At 51.3% G+C, this 17461-nt stretch overlaps 2 protein-coding genes across 10 annotated transcripts in view; one reads left to right on the forward strand and one right to left on the reverse strand.

The window, feature by feature from the left end:
* Window positions 1-17461, reverse strand: part of LOC119127193 — a 665522-nt gene that overhangs the window by 407935 nt on the left and 240126 nt on the right. The gene's annotated exons all lie outside the window — the stretch shown is intronic.
* The window catches only part of wdfy3 (WD repeat and FYVE domain containing 3), a 34076-nt gene continuing 18340 nt past the window's right edge, over window positions 1726-17461 (forward strand). For 4 of the 9 annotated variants that reach the window (XM_037258922.1, XM_037258918.1, XM_037258920.1 and 1 more), the window contains exons 1-23: window positions 1728-2133; window positions 6503-6713; window positions 8145-8268; window positions 8362-8471; window positions 8724-8948; window positions 9397-9589; window positions 9884-10070; window positions 10467-10633; window positions 10702-11184; window positions 11491-11601; window positions 11768-11961; window positions 12058-12338; window positions 12719-12907; window positions 13011-13094; window positions 13533-13737; window positions 13822-14036; window positions 14173-14285; window positions 14760-15009; window positions 15282-15382; window positions 15573-15791; window positions 16499-16680; window positions 16952-17183; window positions 17261-17424. In XM_037258922.1, the coding sequence (XP_037114817.1) occupies window positions 6534-6713; window positions 8145-8268; window positions 8362-8471; window positions 8724-8948; window positions 9397-9589; window positions 9884-10070; window positions 10467-10633; window positions 10702-11184; window positions 11491-11601; window positions 11768-11961; window positions 12058-12338; window positions 12719-12907; window positions 13011-13094; window positions 13533-13737; window positions 13822-14036; window positions 14173-14285; window positions 14760-15009; window positions 15282-15382; window positions 15573-15791; window positions 16499-16680; window positions 16952-17183; window positions 17261-17424 (4209 nt within the window). In that variant the 5' untranslated portion in view covers window positions 1728-2133; window positions 6503-6533. Of the gene's footprint in view, window positions 2134-2333; window positions 2486-6502; window positions 6714-8144; window positions 8269-8361; window positions 8472-8723; window positions 8949-9396; window positions 9590-9883; window positions 10071-10466; window positions 10634-10701; window positions 11185-11490; window positions 11602-11767; window positions 11962-12057; window positions 12339-12718; window positions 12908-13010; window positions 13095-13532; window positions 13738-13821; window positions 14037-14172; window positions 14286-14759; window positions 15010-15281; window positions 15383-15572; window positions 15792-16498; window positions 16681-16951; window positions 17184-17260; window positions 17425-17461 lie in introns of all 9 variants that reach the window. The other 5 variants (XM_037258927.1, XM_037258926.1, XM_037258919.1 and 2 more) reach the window with 4 other exon arrangements.

A 17461-nucleotide genomic window follows, 5' to 3' on the forward strand; every position in this document is an offset into this window, starting at 1 on the left:
AATAGGGGTGTGTAGACTTCTTCTAGCTACGATATGTGTGCAGGTGTTTGGTTGCGTGTTTGTGCTCGTCCACCACCCGGACAAGCATTATCAAGACAAAAAAGCTTGCCAAGTGTGTTGAAACAAACTCAACATATCAACAAGATGATGATGATAAAGGTCTGTTTTTATGGGCCGCTTCTGCAGTCATGTGATTTTCAGGAAATCACTTGTGTCGACTTTGGCTTCGAAGCAAATCTGTGAAAAACTTATTGGGGGCAAAAAAAAGGTAAAGTGATGAGATTGAAACTGTAACATTCCTACATGTACATTGTGCATTAGTCCAAAAAACAAAAACTTCTACTCAAAGTAAGTCGGAAAGCAATGGTCCACCTCACAGTTCAGCGGCCGCGGGTTTGATTCCACCTCCGGCCCTCCTTGTGTGGAGTTTGCATGTTCTCCCCGTGCCTGCGTGGGTTTTCTCTCGGTACTCCTGTTTCCTTCCACATCATCAAAACATGCATGGTTGACCGATTGAGCGCTCCAAATTGCCCGTAGGTGTGAGTGCGAGTGCGGAAGCGTTGGAGATCGAACGTTTTGGTTCAGTGGAAAAATCCACCTGCAAAGTGCCTTGAGGGGAGTTGACTCATGCTTAGCATAAAGAATCTTGCAATTCTCACAGCCGTAAATCAAGGGGAAAAAAAGTTTCATTTCAGAGAAACGTTTTGTACTTCACTGAAAGTCTGCATCTTCTCTTCCTCTTATGCTGCTTGGCAAACATCCCAAATAAACGAAAAAACGTGTCGCAGCCAGCTGGGTGATTCCTGGAAGCTCCCGAATTTATCATTCATTCATTATATCATTTCACACAAAATTGAGGATCCGACCAGAAGGCCCTGAAAAATCTTCGGCATCGACGTCCAGAAGTGAGGAGGAAGTCGACCATTTGAAGTGAATGCTATGGCTCACGCTTGCTGACATGAATAGATTGTCATGTTGATGGATGAGCGAGGCACAAATACAGGCTACAGCAGACAAAGACGTTAAAGACAATTTTACAGAAAGACACATTCACTGGTCTTCAGTCTCATTCTTAGTTATGTTGACGTGGAAGTCGAAGGAAAACCAAAGGTGTGACCACAAACATTTTGCACGACAATGCAAATATTTTCTTACTACGGCATCCTGTCCAAAGGTCTTTCTATATCAGGAAAGGTCAAGTTTACTCAAGCATTTAAATGTCAACTGTTGGTTTCTTTTTTAAAAGTTCAAGAGTTCAAGAGTTTTTTATTCGCCATGTTTGAGCGTGCCAAACAAGGAATTTGACTTCGGTAAATCACAGCCTCTGTTCAACATTTAGGTGACTAACAACACTCAGGACATGTGAAAAATGGCGTTTCCTGGTCCTGGAGAGGTACAAGTCTTGGATAGATGGGAGGTTGATTCCAATACAAGTCTTGGATAGATGGGAGGTTGATTCCAAAACTGTAAACACTTGAAAAATAATTGGTGTCGACCATCCATAAGCTTCTTGAGGGCAAGAAATATGGGGAAAAAAGTAAGCATATCCGCAGGTTCCCAACCTGGAGTGTGCGAGGTGCACTTTATTTCTTTAGGTTGGTGATCTGATGTCACTGGCGCCCTCTCGTGGCCGCCGTTGCACGTCCTTCCAGGGGCTTGTCCTCTTCCTTCCCCCCGGCAGATGTCAGCTTCGCTCCTCGGATGTCAATGTGAGCCACTGGCGCCCTCTCGTGGCCGCCGTTGCACGTCCTTCCAGGGGCTTGTCTTCTTCCTTCCCACCGGCAGATGTCAGCTTCGCTCCTCGGCGTGTTGTTCCCGGCTCTCTGACTGCTCGCTCAGTCAGTGCTCGGCTCTACTGGAGGGATGCTCGCCGACCGACTGGGAAAACGAGGAGCTCCGCGCTAAGCTTTTTTGTTTGTTGTTGTTTTTTTCCTCCTTTGGTGTGTGTGTATGTTAAGCGAGGAAAGAATGGCCACCGGGCGGCACTGAAGCAGCGGGAGCGGCGGACCGAGGCGTCCCGTGTAACCTTATGGATGTACGTGGAGGCCGCCCGCCCGGAGCTCCTCGACGCGCCGCTGCACTCCTCCCCTCAGAGTCCGGGCCAAGTGTTTTGCAGTGACCGCTACTTGGCTGGTGAGTCTTGCGTACTCAACGGAGACTCCGCGGAGAAGCTAAATGGCTGGGGCGAGTTAGCATCAACAAGCGTCGTGCGCCTCGGCTACTTCCCCACACCCAGTTTCGGCCTAAATGTACCTTGTCCGTCGTTTGCTTTTCGATTTCACATCAATCATTCATGTTGTGATAGCTACTATCTTATTTTGCATGTGGGAGAGCACGTAAAAGGGGTCGCTGGAGGGGCTAGCGGGATCATCCGGCGGCTAGCAAAGGGACAGACCCTCCGTACACTGGACCTCCCGATCTGCTTCGACCGTGGAAGCGTTTTGTGGCGTGATGGTGTCCGAATCATCGCGACTACCGAAGCGAGGTGGGCGAGCGACACGCAATAATGCCGCTGTGATTTATCAGACAAACATGACGAAGGTGGGGGAGGGTTGTTTCGGTCACGGTACCGGATGGCCGGTTCGGTTCGTGTGACGTTCCAGAGGAAATGACTGGCATTTTAGTCCGCTTACGTCGGGCCTCGGTGCGGCGGTGGTGGTGGTGGGGTGCATTGCTAGATTAGTCCACCGACCGGCGGCGACGTGCACCAGTCCGGTGGGAAATGTGTGCGGAGCCGGTGTGGAGCGCTCGAATGTGGTTGGTGTGTAACAGTCGCACCAAACATGTTCGTGATGGAAACATGCGTTACGTGTGGGAATTGCACACGGGCGGGCGGCTTTGTATTCCAACCGGATGGGGAGTCAGTCGCATCAGTGTGTAACATCAACATTGTTGGTTGTTGACATTTCCTTCCTCTGTGATGGAAATACCGGGCGTCATGTGTGTAACAGAACCAAGTGATTGTTTACAAATGTGCTAAAAACGCTGTATTGGTTCCATGTGTGGCAGAATCATGTTCGAAATGGTGTTTCCAACATATGAGGCGTTACAGTACACATGGTGTTGGTTACAGGTGTCAGAAGGTGTAGATGTTATAAGAAACATCTGACGGCAGATAGAAACATGGGCAGGTGTGTATTGCCAACACGAGGTGCTCGCTACTCATGTATTTTCGAAACGAGTTCTTTGCAACTATTTTGTTTATTTATCGTTATTATTATTATTTTTCATGGGCGATATGATTCAACATGACTCCGTCCGGTTCCGAGATGGGACAGCAGGCGAGCGCTAAGGTTCGTCTGTCCTCATTTTCTACCCTGGTGGTAAAGCGGTTGAGCTGTTTTGAGAGAGTGGGTGTGGCCCGGGCTTCAAGGCACCCGCCGGCAAACGGGCAATGCGGCCGAGACCCGAGCAACATGACAGAGAGGCAAACACACCACAACAAAGGGCAGAGCTGCGACAAAAGCAGCGCCAGTATCTTCTTACATGCCGGAGGCCTTCTCAGGGTCGAGAATGTTTGAATCCAAGTCAAAGTGTGCAGTTTTCTAGCCATACGTTATTACAGATTTTTTTTGTTCTTTCACTCTTACATTCACCTGATGCGTGAAGTAACACACAAAAACCCGACATGCTACTATTTCAAAGTTTCAAAATGGTGTAGTTGAATTTGGATTGAGTCTTCCAACCCATGAGTCCAACTGACAGCTAAGCTCCACATTGCCACGTTATCACCATGGCGACGGACTGTCAAGCCCAAAGTCTCGGCACTTGTTTGTGGTCTACTGCAGGGGTCACGAAACCTGGCTACTGTGTGGTGTGGAGGGCTACCAGTTTGATACACACTTTTGAAATTAGGTCACCATAGTCCGGGTCCTCGTCGGGTGCACTTTTGACGGATGGGTGGATGTACTTTCTATCACCTGAACACAAGGCGTGACTCATTGTTTGCTCTCTAAAGTTGCCATCCCAGTTCTTTTGCGACATGTGTGACGAGGACACAGCCTTCTTTTTGCCTCCGCTCGTTCTTATTCCGACGCCGCGTGCACGTCGCCGGTGTCAGGGGGGGATCAGCTGCACCAGTCCCGGCAGGCCGGCCACACGCACGCACGCACGCACGGAGGCACACGCGCAGCAGGCCGGCTGGCAAACAAAGCCACTGGCACTGCCATGCTTCTCCTCTTCTCGGGCCACCGCGGGGAGAAGGCACGACGCCGCTTCGGCTTCTCGTCGAAAAGACATTCCCGAAGGAAGCAAGGAAAGGAGGGAAGGAAGGGCAGGCGGGTGTCTTGAAGGCAAAACACTCGACATGAATCGCCCCTGCGTGGAGATGCTGGCCGGGCACCTGGAGAACAGCAGGTAGCGGAAAAAACAACAGCCCGTCTCCTTGGCGACCGAGGCGTTAGCTGTGGTTGCGGTCTACCATCTTTTCTGTTTTGATCGACTCGCTTTGCCGATCTTGTTTCCCACCCATTAAAGTCGGTCCGGCATTAAGACATATTTTGTCTTTGTACGTTTCCTCGGCCGCCTTCCTCACACGACCTCGGTTAAAGAAACGTTGGTATGGATTTGAGTCAGAGTTTGCGTCGTTTTGCGTCCGGTTCCGAGACATTGTTTGGACGTTTATGAATGTCAGGTTGGTCTTGAATCAACATCGGGCGGTTATGTCACGCTTTCTCCCACTGGCACGGCGGCCCCTTGAAGACGTCGGGCTTGTCCGCAGCTCGCTCGGCGGGAGACGCTCATCGCACGTGACGGACGCTCTCGCTCAGGAGTTTGCGTTTCACTGACTTATTTGGCTGACTCGTTTTGATTGTCGGGGGACTTTTAACGGGACCAAGTGAAAGTAGCTCGTCCTCGGGTCATTTGAGTACCTCCAATAACAATCGGTCTTCCAGAATTCTGCAACTCCTAGAATGACCATAGCGGTCATTTTGACAATATTATTTGTTTATATTTGGATTTTTATGAGAAAGATCTAAGAATAAATTGGTGGACTTGGTAAAAACACACCAGGTCACCGAATGTCAACTATAATTTTGTTTATTTAATTGACGCAACATAACTCTTCTGCAAATACAAGTACAGTGTTGAAACTCAAACATTTTCTCTGTGAAAATTCCCCCAAAAAAACAAATGTAACTTGCTTTTAATATAAGCTAGTATCATCATTGGACCTTGACAATCCACTCTATTAAATTCGATGAACTTTCCAAAATGCTGTGATACCTGAGAGCCAGCCCACGAAGACCCTCTGCTGTTCACAGTCACTGTAGTAGATAGCCTGCACCGTTCATGTGCATCTCCAACATCTCATTGGTGAATTTCTGGAACAGGATTGCCAAGAATATTCTAAAAGTCGCTAACGTGTAGGTGCTTTCACTAAATTTTTCCTTGCCATTCCATCAAGCACATCGACTCCAAACTTGGTTCTGTTGATATGCAGTCTCTGGTTTGGCTTCTGATGTTGACCGTGTTTGGACAGTGCTTAGAATGGCGACATTTGTGCTTGGCTTGCTTTGCCTTGATAGAGAATACGGTTTGCACTGCAGGCTGGTTTCCCGGGCCTGTTCCCCGGGCCCGATACGCTGGTCGGTTGCCCGGCGTTTACGGTCGTGGAGTTATTGTGTGTTGCTTTGCGTGTCGAGTCATATCGGATGCGTGGCTTGCAATGTCTCGGGCCGTTCCGTTTTTTTTTTCCCCCCCTTCGTCTGAATCAGATTCTATTTTTAAAATGTCAGCAGGTGCCGTGACGCCAGCCGCCTGTCCCTCTCGGAACGTTTGTCCCGCCGTGACTCAGGAAGCAGCATGCTGATTTTTCTGGGCGTCGTCATGATTTTTTTTTTTCAGACATTTTGCGTCCGACCGGAAGCCCTTCCGACTTTCTATTTGGGTCGACCGAGGTTTGGCTCTTCTCACGCTAACTGCTTCGCTGCTTTGTGTTTTACCGTTGAGGAATCCGAATGTGAAATACAATTAAAAAGCTGAAGTAGACCTTCTGGAGCGTTTTGATAGGTCGCTTGTTCCCATCCTAAAATCACTTGCTGTCCTGTTTATCAATTTGAGGAACTGCAAACCACAATAACAGCAGATTCAAGCCCCACCCCCCCATCCTGTTTGAAGCGTTTCCCGTTCCTGAGGGACTGCGGACGCAGGCATTAAGATGTCACGCGCGAACGCTTCTGTTGGGTTCATAGGCTTTGCTTTCACACAAAGCCAAACTACCTGTTGGTTGCTTGTCGTCAGCGTGGCAGCCTGAAGCTGGGTGGACACATTCTCCCGCCAACGCTATTCAAACGTCAAAGAGGCCATGATGTTGTAGCGTGATTGTTTGACCATGAGTTTGAGTGCTTTTTTATTTTTACGCTGAGTTGTGATTTCTGCATGACATTTATTTTTTTCCCCCCACAGTGTGATTTCTTTGCATTGGCTCGCATGAGCCGCTGCAACTCAGCAAGCGACCAGCGAGCGTTCTACTCACCAGCGGTCATGTACTTTTGTCCAGGGCGAGCTTCGTCCTGAGCAAGCCTCTCAAGATGAACATGATGAAAAGGATCATGGGGCGGCCGCGTCAGGAGGAGTGCAGCCCGCAGGACAATGCCTTGGGCCTGATGCACCTGCGGCGCCTCTTCTCCGAACTCTGCCACCCTCCCCGTCACATGACGCAGAAGGAGCAGGAGGAGAAGCTCTACATGATGCTGCCCGTCTTCAACAGGGTGCGTGAAAAAGCAGTAATAATATTCCTACACGATGGCCACAACGGGCGCCCGGACTGACTGAGGTTCAGTGGTGCTAACTTCTCAGCCTTTTAAAGCCATAAACACTCAAAGTCTGTGAAAGTGAGGATAGTGACCCCAGGTGGACAATGATAATAATTAAAATTCTTGGCCGAAACCGAAAACCAAAAATGAGGAAACCAAGGCCGAAAACCGAAACACCGAAAGAAATGATTATGTCAGTTATTAGAACCACAGCATTTATGGCTACATGTGTACTAACCTCACTAAAATCAAGGCATTGCAATAAACCAGTTACAAAAGTATGAAAATATTTATTTAGCACTGACATTACAACAATGCACAATATAAATTAAAATTCAAAAATAAAATAAAAATAAAATGTTTAACTTGACCCCACTCATGTGTACATTAAATAATAATTTACAGGCTTATAACTGACTGGCCGGCTGAAAGACTGTAAAATTAAATATGTTCTCTTATAAAAACACAAAGTGCATAAGTCAAGTGCCTTTTAAATTTTGTCCTGTGTGTACAACATAAAAGTGTATCAAAACAATGGTTACCATAGCCTTTATCAACAACAAATCCACCAAGAATTGTGGATGCACAAATTTCTTGCCTTTTCAAAAACGTCCGCCACAGACGGAGTGGGCGTGCTCGGTGTCAGTTTCCTTTTCTGTGTCGCCTTCTTCTCATATTCAGAATGGCGATCGGGATGTTTTGATTCCAGGTGATGAATTAAACCCGACGTGGAGAAACTTTTTGCAGATGCACCCCCTCTTGAAATTTCAGCATTGCATGTTTTGCAAATCGCTATCCGTGGGTCTTTCTCTGAGATAGTGAAATCAGTCCACACCGCAGACATGCTGGCTCTTATCCCGTTTTCCCGCGTGCTGGCTGCGCTGTTTGCTCACGTCATCACAAGTTTCGGCCGTGTTGTTTCGGTGATTTAGGTCTTTCGGCCAAAAACCGAAAATGCACTTTTGGGTCATTTTCGGCCGAAGATTTTCGGTGGCCGAATTTTCGGTGCATCCCTAATAATAATACATGCCATGTCCAATTGGCCCTCGTGTTGCTACGGTACTCTAATCTGCCCAGGCCCTCCGCCAGTTGGTATCGCTGGCCGTGTAACTTCACCGAAATAAGCGGTTGGACTCTTTGTCGAATCAGATTTCATTCTCGGGCCAATGATGACGATGTCATCATTTTTCCGTCCTCCAATTGGCTGGTCGGCGCAAAACTGGTTGCAGCCAACATGGACTTGCAAAATAGGCGAGATGCACGCATAAATACCTTTAGCGTCTCTAGTGAGTATGATGTATTATTTTAAAATGTGACACTGTTAGATGTTGTTGTACTGCAATTAAAAAAAAAAAAAGGAAATTCCCACTATGTGCCCACTCTCAGGTTTTTGGGAATGCGGCTCCCAGCAGCATGACGGAGAAATTCTCGGACCTGCTGCAGTTCACCACGCAGGTGTCCCGCCTCATGGTGACCGAGATCAGGCGTAGGGCCTCCAACAAATCCACCGGTCAGTGCGTGCGTGGAGGGGCAGACCCCTGACTGGTCTGAGGATGATTTAAAGCTGCCTAACAAGCACCTCTTTGCGTGTGTGCGCGCGCAGAAGCGGCCAGCCGAGCCATCGTGCAATTCCTGGAGGTGAACCAGAGCGAGGAGGCCAGTCGCGGCTGGATGCTCCTCACCACCATCAACCTATTGGCCTCCTCGGGACAGGTCAGTGCAGAAGGCGCCTTGTCTGTCTCCTCGCTTGTACAATGTGTCTGTTGTGATAGCGGGCCCGCTTTTATAGCCCAACAACAACAACAACAGTCTTCCTGACGCTCTCTTTCTGTGTGTGCGTGTGTGTGTGTGACCAACAAAGCAGTCTCTCAGCCCATGTGGACTGCGTTCCCTGCTACCTTCCTTCCTCGTTTTATTCTTGAATCCATCTTTTCTAACACGCACGCACGTTGATTTTTCTTTCAGAAAACGGTGGACTGCATGACAACTATGTCTGTGCCATCCACGCTGGTCAAATGTCTCTACCTGTTCTTTGACCTCCCACACATGGCGGAGGCCCCGGTGGGCCCCGCCGCGCCCCCTCCCACCTCGCCGCCGGCCTCCCAGGACAAGACGTCCGGCCCGGGCCAGCCCCCCGCGGAGCTGCCCCCGGCCGACCGCCGGGCGATGCTGCAGAAAGTCTTTGTCCAGGTACCAGAGCAGAGCACGCGTGTCACAAATCACTTGGAGGGAAACTAAAAGCATTCACCGATCCAGATTTGGGTATAACAAGTTAGCACTCTGCTTTCAAATCAAGGTTACCGGCCTGGCTTAAGGCTTCAAGCCAAGGTTTGTGTTCCTACAAGACTTTTATGAAGGCTTATCTTAGGGCTAGTGTTTCTCAAATAGTGGGGGGGGGGTCAGAGGTTACGTTGTTATGCAGAGGTGTACAATTTAATTCAATTTTATGGACAAAGGATTCTATTTTTAGTCTAGTTGAGGGGGCGTAAAATACTTTCCTCCTCTTCTGTGGGGCATAACAAAAAAGAATTGAGAAGCACCGGGTTTGGGTTTGAAGCCTGCATTGGGATTCCGGGCTTAGGATGCCAAATGCGTGGTGGGCGGAGTTTTAAAGGTTGTGATTTTGTTCCTTTCCCAGATCCTGGTGAAGTTGTGCACGTTTGTGTCCCCGGCGGAGGAGCTGGCCCAGAAGGACGACCTGCACCTGCTGTTCAGTGCCATCACGTCCTGGTGCCCGCCGCACAACCTGCCCTGGAGGCGGAGCGCCGGAGACGTGCTCACCACCATCTCGCGACACGGACTCAGCGTCAACGTGGTCAAATACATCCACGGTAGGGCTGGTCCATTCATCGTCATCACCACCACCAGATACTTGGCTTGACATTGAAATTGGCACCAGGAAACGAGATGATTGATTCTTTCAAAACATGCCTTTTGAAATAAAAAAAATAAAAATACAGTTTAAAAAAAAAGGGAATTTTGGAATGGGGCCCTTGTGAAGGTCCTGCCGCTTGCCGTTTATCTTGACTCTGCGCGTTATCATTGCATTAGCATTGTATTAGCATTGCATAAGCATGGCTTCCCGTTTTTCCACCCGAAAGAATTGCTCCCTCTTGTGTCCACAGAGAAGAAATGCCTGTCCACGTGCGTTCAGAACATGCAGCAGTCGGACGATCTTTCACCGCTGGAGATCGTGGAGATGTTTGCAGGCCTGTCCTGCTTCCTCAAGGACTCCAGCGACGTGTCGCAGACGCTGCTGGACGACTTCCGCATGTGCCAGGGCTACAACTTTCTGTGTAACCTCATGCTCAGGTGGGCCATCAAATGGGTGCGACTGGTTCCATTTTTGCCGCGTTACGGGAAATAGGCGAGCTAATGGACGAAAAATTGATAAAGAAATCCACGTACTCCTGGATCGGTCCTTTGTAATTATTTTCTCATCCACGAGCGGTTTCCATCGGCCCCCGTTTGGCATGAAGAGAGCGGACGTGAGTCGACTTCATTCCAAATGCTTTGGCTTTCTTGAAATGTCGATTGCGCAAGCGGCGCATTTGTGCTATTCTTGCGATCCATTCGGAACAAAACATGCTCAGGCTTCGACTTGCGCACACGGGGCTGCACGGCTCCAGGGGGTTGGGGAAAGATGCAGGGTTTGGCAAGACACGTCTTCTCTAAAGTGGTCTTTGTGTGGCGGCGGGCCGACACCAGGCTGGAGCAGGCCAAGGAGGACGAATCCAGGGACGCCCTGAAGGACCTGGTCAACCTGGTGACCCGTCTGACCACCTACGGTGTGACGGAGCTCAAACCGGCCGGCCTGACCACGGGGGCGCCCTTCTTGCTGCCGGGATTCGTCCTCCCTCAGCCGTCAGCCAAAGGTAGGGCTCCCGGAAGGCGGGGTTGAGCGAGACGGAGGCTCTGAGGCCACGTGTTTTGTTGGGCGCAGGGCAGACGGTGCGCAACATCCAGGCCTTCTCGGTGCTGCAGAACGCCTTCCTGCAGGCCAAGAGCGGGCGGCTGGCCTGCACGCTACTGGATGCGGTGGGCGCCGTCTACGCCGCCGACCCGGCCAACTACTTCATCCTGGAGTCGCAGCACACGCTGTCGCAGTTCGCCGAGCGCGTGGCCCGCCTGCCCGAGGAGGCGCAGGTCAAATATTTCCAGCTTCTGGACTTTGTGGTCTTCAGCCTCAACTACGTGCCCTGCAAGGAGCTGTTCAGCGTCAGCGTGCTGCTCAAGGCCAGCGCCTCGCACGCCTGCAGCATGACGGCCGTGCGCGCCCTCCTCAGGATGGCCCGCCACGACCCCGTCTTTGCCGACGTGCTGCGGGAGGTGGGGCTGTTGGAGGTGCTGGTCAACCTGCTGCACAAATACGCCGCCCTCCTCAAGGACCCCGCCACCCAGCAGCAGCAGCAGCACAACGACCAGGGTGAGAAACGAGTTGGTTCGCGTGGGAGGGGCTTCATCTGCAACTCAGCCATCGACCAGATCATCCAGAATTCGTTTTCATCGTCCGTTCATTGTTTGGATTGCCCCAATCCTCTGAATTCCAGCCTCTCAACGGTCAATATTTGCAGAACCAGTCCGATTTTTACTTTGGAGAACAGTAACGAAACATTTTTTTTTACAAATCTTCTGACGGGATGGAGATTGAAACATGTTTTCCTCAATCCAACTCCATAAAGAACAGTTGGAATCTTACAAGAAATGTGATCTTTTTCTCGCTTCTCCACAGCCGAGTGTAAGAACAACGCGGCGGCCGAGGAGCAGAAGCAGCTGGCCTGGCTAGTCATGGAGACGCTCACCGTGCTCCTGCAGGGCTCGCACGCCATCAACACCAACGCAGGTAACGGCAAATTCAATTGCTGTCAAATTCAGCGCGACTTGAACCTTGCTGTGAGCTCCACGTCTAATTTTGACCTTGGCCACGCCAAGAAAGGAACAAACGAGCGCGGCAAATATCACTTTGATTGCTTTTGTGCCTTGACATTCTGGCGGGCCCTTCTTCGTAGCCTTGTTTCGTGAGTTTGGGGGCGCACGCTGCGTGCACAACATCGTCAAGTACCGGCAGTGCCGCGAGCACGCGCTGCTCATCATCCGGCAGCTGGTGCTGTCGCCCAGCGGCGACGACGACATGGGAACGCTGCTGGGGCTCATGCACTCTGCGCCGCCTGCCGAACTGCAGCTCAAGACGGACATACTCCGGGTGAGCCACGTCTCGCCTGATTCATCCCGGGCTTGACGGCGGGGAGCTCAAAGATGCCGTCGTTATTTTCATCTCGATTTTGGTTCTTGATTCCAGGCCTTGCTGTCCGTGCTGCGTGAGAGCCACCGCACGCGGACGGTCTTCCGCAAGGTGGGCGGCTTCGTGTACGTGACGTCGCTGCTGGTGGCCACGGAGCGCTCGCTCTGTCCGGGTCAGCCGCCACGCACGCCCTCCCACGCCGCCCAGAACCAGAACCAAGTCTTTGAGCTGCTGTACACCGTCTTCTGCACGCTCACTGCCGCCATGCGATACGAGCCCGCCAACTCGCACTTCTTCCGCACCGAGATCCAGTACGAGAAGCTGGCCGACGCCGTCAGGTACTTTGTAGAGCAATTTGGTGCCCAATTTGTTTTGGGGACAGTGTGCCCTTTCACAGTTTCGCATTTTTGCGCCATTATTTCGCGTGTGCATAAATATTGCAATTATAGCGCCTGTTGATCTGGCTTTTTGTGCACAAAATATTATACATTCGCATTGAGATCCAGTAGGTCATGTTGCATTTTTCAGCCCAAATACAAATAAATTATGTTTGCGGTTCTCAATTTCCGAGTACTCGCCGATACCGCTAGTACCAAATTTGCTAGCAAGCCAATGACAGCTAATTATCGTGAAAGCATACGGCCACAGGAGGGCGCCTTGGTACAGCTTTGGGTACTGGCCCGTCCGTACTTTTCTGAATGCGGGGGTCCTCCGGCAGGCTGCTGGGCTGTTTCTCGGACACCAAGAAGCTGGGCCCCACCGCCGTCTTCCCGTCCAACTCGGAGCCCTTCCAGAGGCTTCTGGAGGATGAGGCCGCCCCCGGCGGAGACGGTGTGTGTCCCACCCTCAGACACTGCGCCAAGCTCTTCATCTACTTATACAAAATGGCCACCGACTCCTTTGACAGGTACGCAGCGCCAAGTCTCCCTTGGTCTTCCTCTCTTCTACGCTACTAACTTTTCTTCTTCTTCTTCCTCCTCTTTTAACACCCGTCGCGTTTGCGTGGTCAGTCGCGCCGAGCAGGTCCCCCCCTGCCTGACTCACGAGACCTCGCTGCCCTCGCCCTGGGGCACGCCCGCTCTCGCCCGTAAGAGGTAGCTGCTCGCCTCTGGCGCTTTCCTCGTTTCCTTTCCTTTACACATCCCCGCAGACACGCGCTTCTTGCATTACACAGACAACTCAGGCCCGGGGGTTGATGTTTGATGCTGATGGGCTGGTAAAAAGAGCCCAAAGCCAATGTAAACAAGATGAGGGTTTGGGGTGTCTGATTAGCGTAAATAATCAAGATTGGGTGAAATTTAAAGTTGCTTAAAAGAAATTCAGACCTGATGAGTTTGGTGCCTGAACGGGTTGTCAACTCGCTCGAAATCACCGTAAACCGGAAAGGAGCGATGTTTGATGATGATGTTTCTTAAAAATGTTGGTCACGGGTTTGCCGGCCCGATCGGTTGGTTGCTCGATGACAATTTTTAGCCCCCCCAAAAATAAACCCCACTTGACCTGCCTTGGCTGACTTTGTTCCCTGTCGGCAGGCACGGCTACAACGGTTCATCGGCCCCCCCGGCGCCAGTCAAGCTTCTGACAGAGCTGAAACTGCACTCCTCCAATCCCGTCCCTTCAACCCCCCCCTCCTCCTGCTCCTCCTCCTCGGGGGGCGACATGGTGGTCATCCACCCGGGTGCCGTGCTGGCCATGGTGGACCTGCTGCCGTCCGTCTCCTCCGAAAGCCAGCCTGAGGTGAGAACGCCGCTACATTGCTGGAAATCAGCGTGGACTGTCGGTCATTCGTACCTGACGAGTGACGCCCCGTCCCCATTGCAGCACGCTTTGGACCTGCAGCTGGCGGTGGCCAACATCCTTCAGCTGCTGGTGAGCAGCGAGCGGAACCAGCAGGTCCTGTGCGAGGCGTCCCTGCACCAGCGTCTGCTGCAGCGATGCAGTCAGGCGCTGGGCGACGAGGACCACCCACTGCACCCGCCGCTGCAGCGCATGTTTGAGAGGCTGGCCTCGCAGGCACTGCAACCTGCCGCGCTCAGGTACGCACAGGCCCGCCCTACCTTTCCCTTAGGAACGCCGATCCTGCGGTTTTCAAAGAAGGGCACGCAGAGCGACCTCTGAGGGTGCAAACACTGACTGTTTCTCTCTTTTTTTATTTTTTGATGCGTCGGTCAGGGAGTTCCTGCGTCTGGGCAACCCGCTCAACTGCGGCGCCTGGGACAAGAAGCTGCTCAAGCAGTACCGCGTGCACAAGCCCAGCTCGCTCAGCTACGACTCCGACCCGCGAGGTGAGACGCTGGCCGTCGGGTTCCCACCCCCAACGGCAGATGCTAACTCTAATGGTGGCTGATGGCGGCGGCAGCGCGTCTTCGGGAAAACGCCGATTATGACTTTGCCTCCGCGTATGAAAGATTGAAAGTCGGGCTAATTATCTATCATTAGTGGAGACTTGCAAGCTTTGCGCCGCAATCTGGCTTTCGTTCTAGAAAATTTGATTTTTTTACAATATAAATGTTTTTTCCTTTATAGGGATGGAGAAAAATGCTGACTTAAGTCTCCTGAAAATAATTTCTTTATTCTCCTGAAAAATATGACTTGCATGCTAGATTTTGAAAATCTAAACTATTATAGATTATACTATTATAGAAAACAGATTATTGAAAACAAATCCTGCCCTGTTCTACTTTTGCTTTTTGTTGTGAAATGACTGCAACGAATCTTACCGTATTCGTTTTGACCCCCCTCTCCCTTTCCCCCCTCAGGCAACATGACGACGTCGATGGAGGGCTTCGGCACCGACGGCGTGTTTGCCACACCAGGCGAGGACGGCGGCCAGCAGGCTGGCCAGTACCGGATCAGCCGGAGCCTGGTGCGCTCGGCCGAGGCCAGCGCCGTGCCGCTCACCCGCGTCAAGTGTTTGGTCTCCATGACAACGCCGCATGACATTCGTCTGCACGGCTGCGCCGACACGCCCGCCTACGTCGAGTTCGACGCCTCGCTCGAGGGATTCGGGTAGGGTGTGCTAGTTAGCACCGGAAGTGATTGTTACTGTTTGTAGTGGTTGCGCGTGTATATTCTTTGTATTTTTGTGACTCTGTGGGTGAGATGACAACGCTGGGCCACTTTCTGCACAGCACACACTCACACACCCACCAAGCCCCTTGCCGCTCTCCCACTTGTCAACATGAAATCTTGATGCTTTCCTCTGCTGTCTCCTTGGCTCACACACGTCCACGCGGATCGAGTCGATGGCTTTAGGTGCATTCGTGTGTGTACCTGCGCAGGTGTTTGTTCCTGCCCAGCCTGGCTCCTCACAACGCGCCCGGCAACAACAGCAACTCGTCAGGCATCGGCGACGGCGACGTCATCAGCGGCTTGGGCACAGGTGACATCAACCGCCGCCCGGATGACCTCTGGCCCCTTTTTGGAATCTAAAACTACGACAGCAGAAGACGAATGCCATTATCTGTCAGCGTTTCCCATGCTGTTTTAGCATTAAGCTAGCAGACCTGAGGCTCCCCCTGCCACATGCTCGCGACTGACCGGCTTGTGCTTTTGTGCGCCCTGCCGTCTAGGAGAGCGTTTGTTCCCCCCACCGTCAGGCCTGAGCTACTCCAGCTGGTTCTGCGTGGAGCGCTTCAGCACACCGCCGCATAGCCACCCGGTGCGCTTGCTGACGGTGGTGCGGCGCGCCACGTCCTCGGAGCAGCACTTTGTGTGCCTGGCCGTGGTGCTGTCGGCCAAAGACCGCTCGCTCACCGTCTCCACCAAGGAGGAGCTGCTGCAGACCTACTGTGAGGCCTTCGCTTGATTTCATCTGATCACATGCGAGTTCATCTCGTTGCCTTTTGCGCCATCGTGTCTCACTGGCACTGGTGCCTAGGGCACCGAGCCACACTTGGGAATATTTGATTGAGTCCCCTTCTGAAAGTTCTGTCGCATGCTCAATAGTGCTAAAAGAGCAATTAAAAACAATCATTGCATATATTAATATATTAACAGTCGCAAACCACAAATTTACTTTACTGCAGCAAAGTGCAATTTTTTTGGAGTAAGGCGATTTCAAACAATAAAATTTAATTCAGGCAAAACATAGAATTGATTTTGTCATTTTTAGTCTTTTAATGGCATTTTTATTTGCATTTTTTGTATTAAATTAATGTTTGTATTGGAATTAATTAATTTCTAGTTTAGTTAATTTATCAGAAATATTTATTATTAAATTATTAAATATTTTTTATTTGAAAGTTATCCATGTATTTTTGTATTGATGTAATGACATTTAAAGCGAGATATTTTGGAAGTATTGATTTAATTTGAATTATTGAATTGTGTAACAATTTAAATTCATGTGTTGAATTGGTTTCACGTTTGTTTTATTTTGGCACCAGCCGGCATACTGGGTCAAATGTCAAACATATTCCTGCAAAATGACTTGATAATAATATTAAGTGGCATAACTGTGTCCGTGTTGTCCTCTGTTTCTTTCTTGCTTCTCCAGCGGACGAGTCCAGCGAGGAGGCGTCTTTCTACGAGATCCTTCCCTGCTGCGCCCGATTCCGCTGTGGCGAGCTGATTGCCGAGGGCCAGTGGCACCACCTGGTGTTGGTCATGAGCAAGGGCATGCTCAAGAACAGCATGGCCTCGCTCTACCTGGACGGACAGCTCGTCAACACCGTCAAGGTTCGTAGCCGAACACTTTTTGTTCTGCCTCCTGTTCATTTTGGGTGTAGTGCCACTGTTGGTCAGTAGATGGCCACACAGTGTTTTGTTTGGCACAGAAGACTAAAAACAAAGTCTCAAGCTCAGAAATGCTCTTGAATTCTGCTTTTCCCGTGGTAGCTTCATATTAGAATGTACATCTTTGGCCAGGACGTCTATTTCAAGTTGAGGAATAACTCCAGTATGCACACTAATATGCGTGTCTATCGCGATTGCGGCACCTTTGCTACAGCTCCACTACGTGCACAGCGTGCCCGGGGGCTCGGGCTCGACCAACCCCCCAGTGGCCAGCACGGTGTACTGCTACGTGGGCACGCCCCCCGCCCAGCGCCAGCTGTCAAGCCTGGTGTGGCGTCTGGGGCCGTGCTACTTCCTGGAGGAGGCGCTGCCCGCCGCCAGCGTGGCCGCCATCTTCGAGCTGGGCCCGACCAACGTGGGCAGCCTGCAGGCCGTCGACCTGCTCTGTGAGCGCCGTTCCCGCCCGCCGCCTTGGGATTCGCATAGCGGCTTTTCATAGCCAATCTGCCCCGCCCCTGCGCAGGTAAGGAGTCCAAGGCGGAGGTGGCGCCGCCGCCCGCCCCGGTGGCGCTGGTGCCAGAGGAGAAGGTGTCCTTCAGCCTGTTTGCCGTCTCTGTGTCCACGTTGACCGTGGCCAAGATCAGGAAGGTCTACAACAAGCTGGACAGCAAGGCCATCGCCAAACAGGTGACGCGCGGTACTCGCCGACTAAAAGGAGCCCCTG

Source organism: Syngnathus acus, chromosome 9 (genome assembly GCF_901709675.1).
Source record: "Syngnathus acus chromosome 9, fSynAcu1.2, whole genome shotgun sequence".
Taxonomy (NCBI): domain Eukaryota; kingdom Metazoa; phylum Chordata; class Actinopteri; order Syngnathiformes; family Syngnathidae; genus Syngnathus; species Syngnathus acus.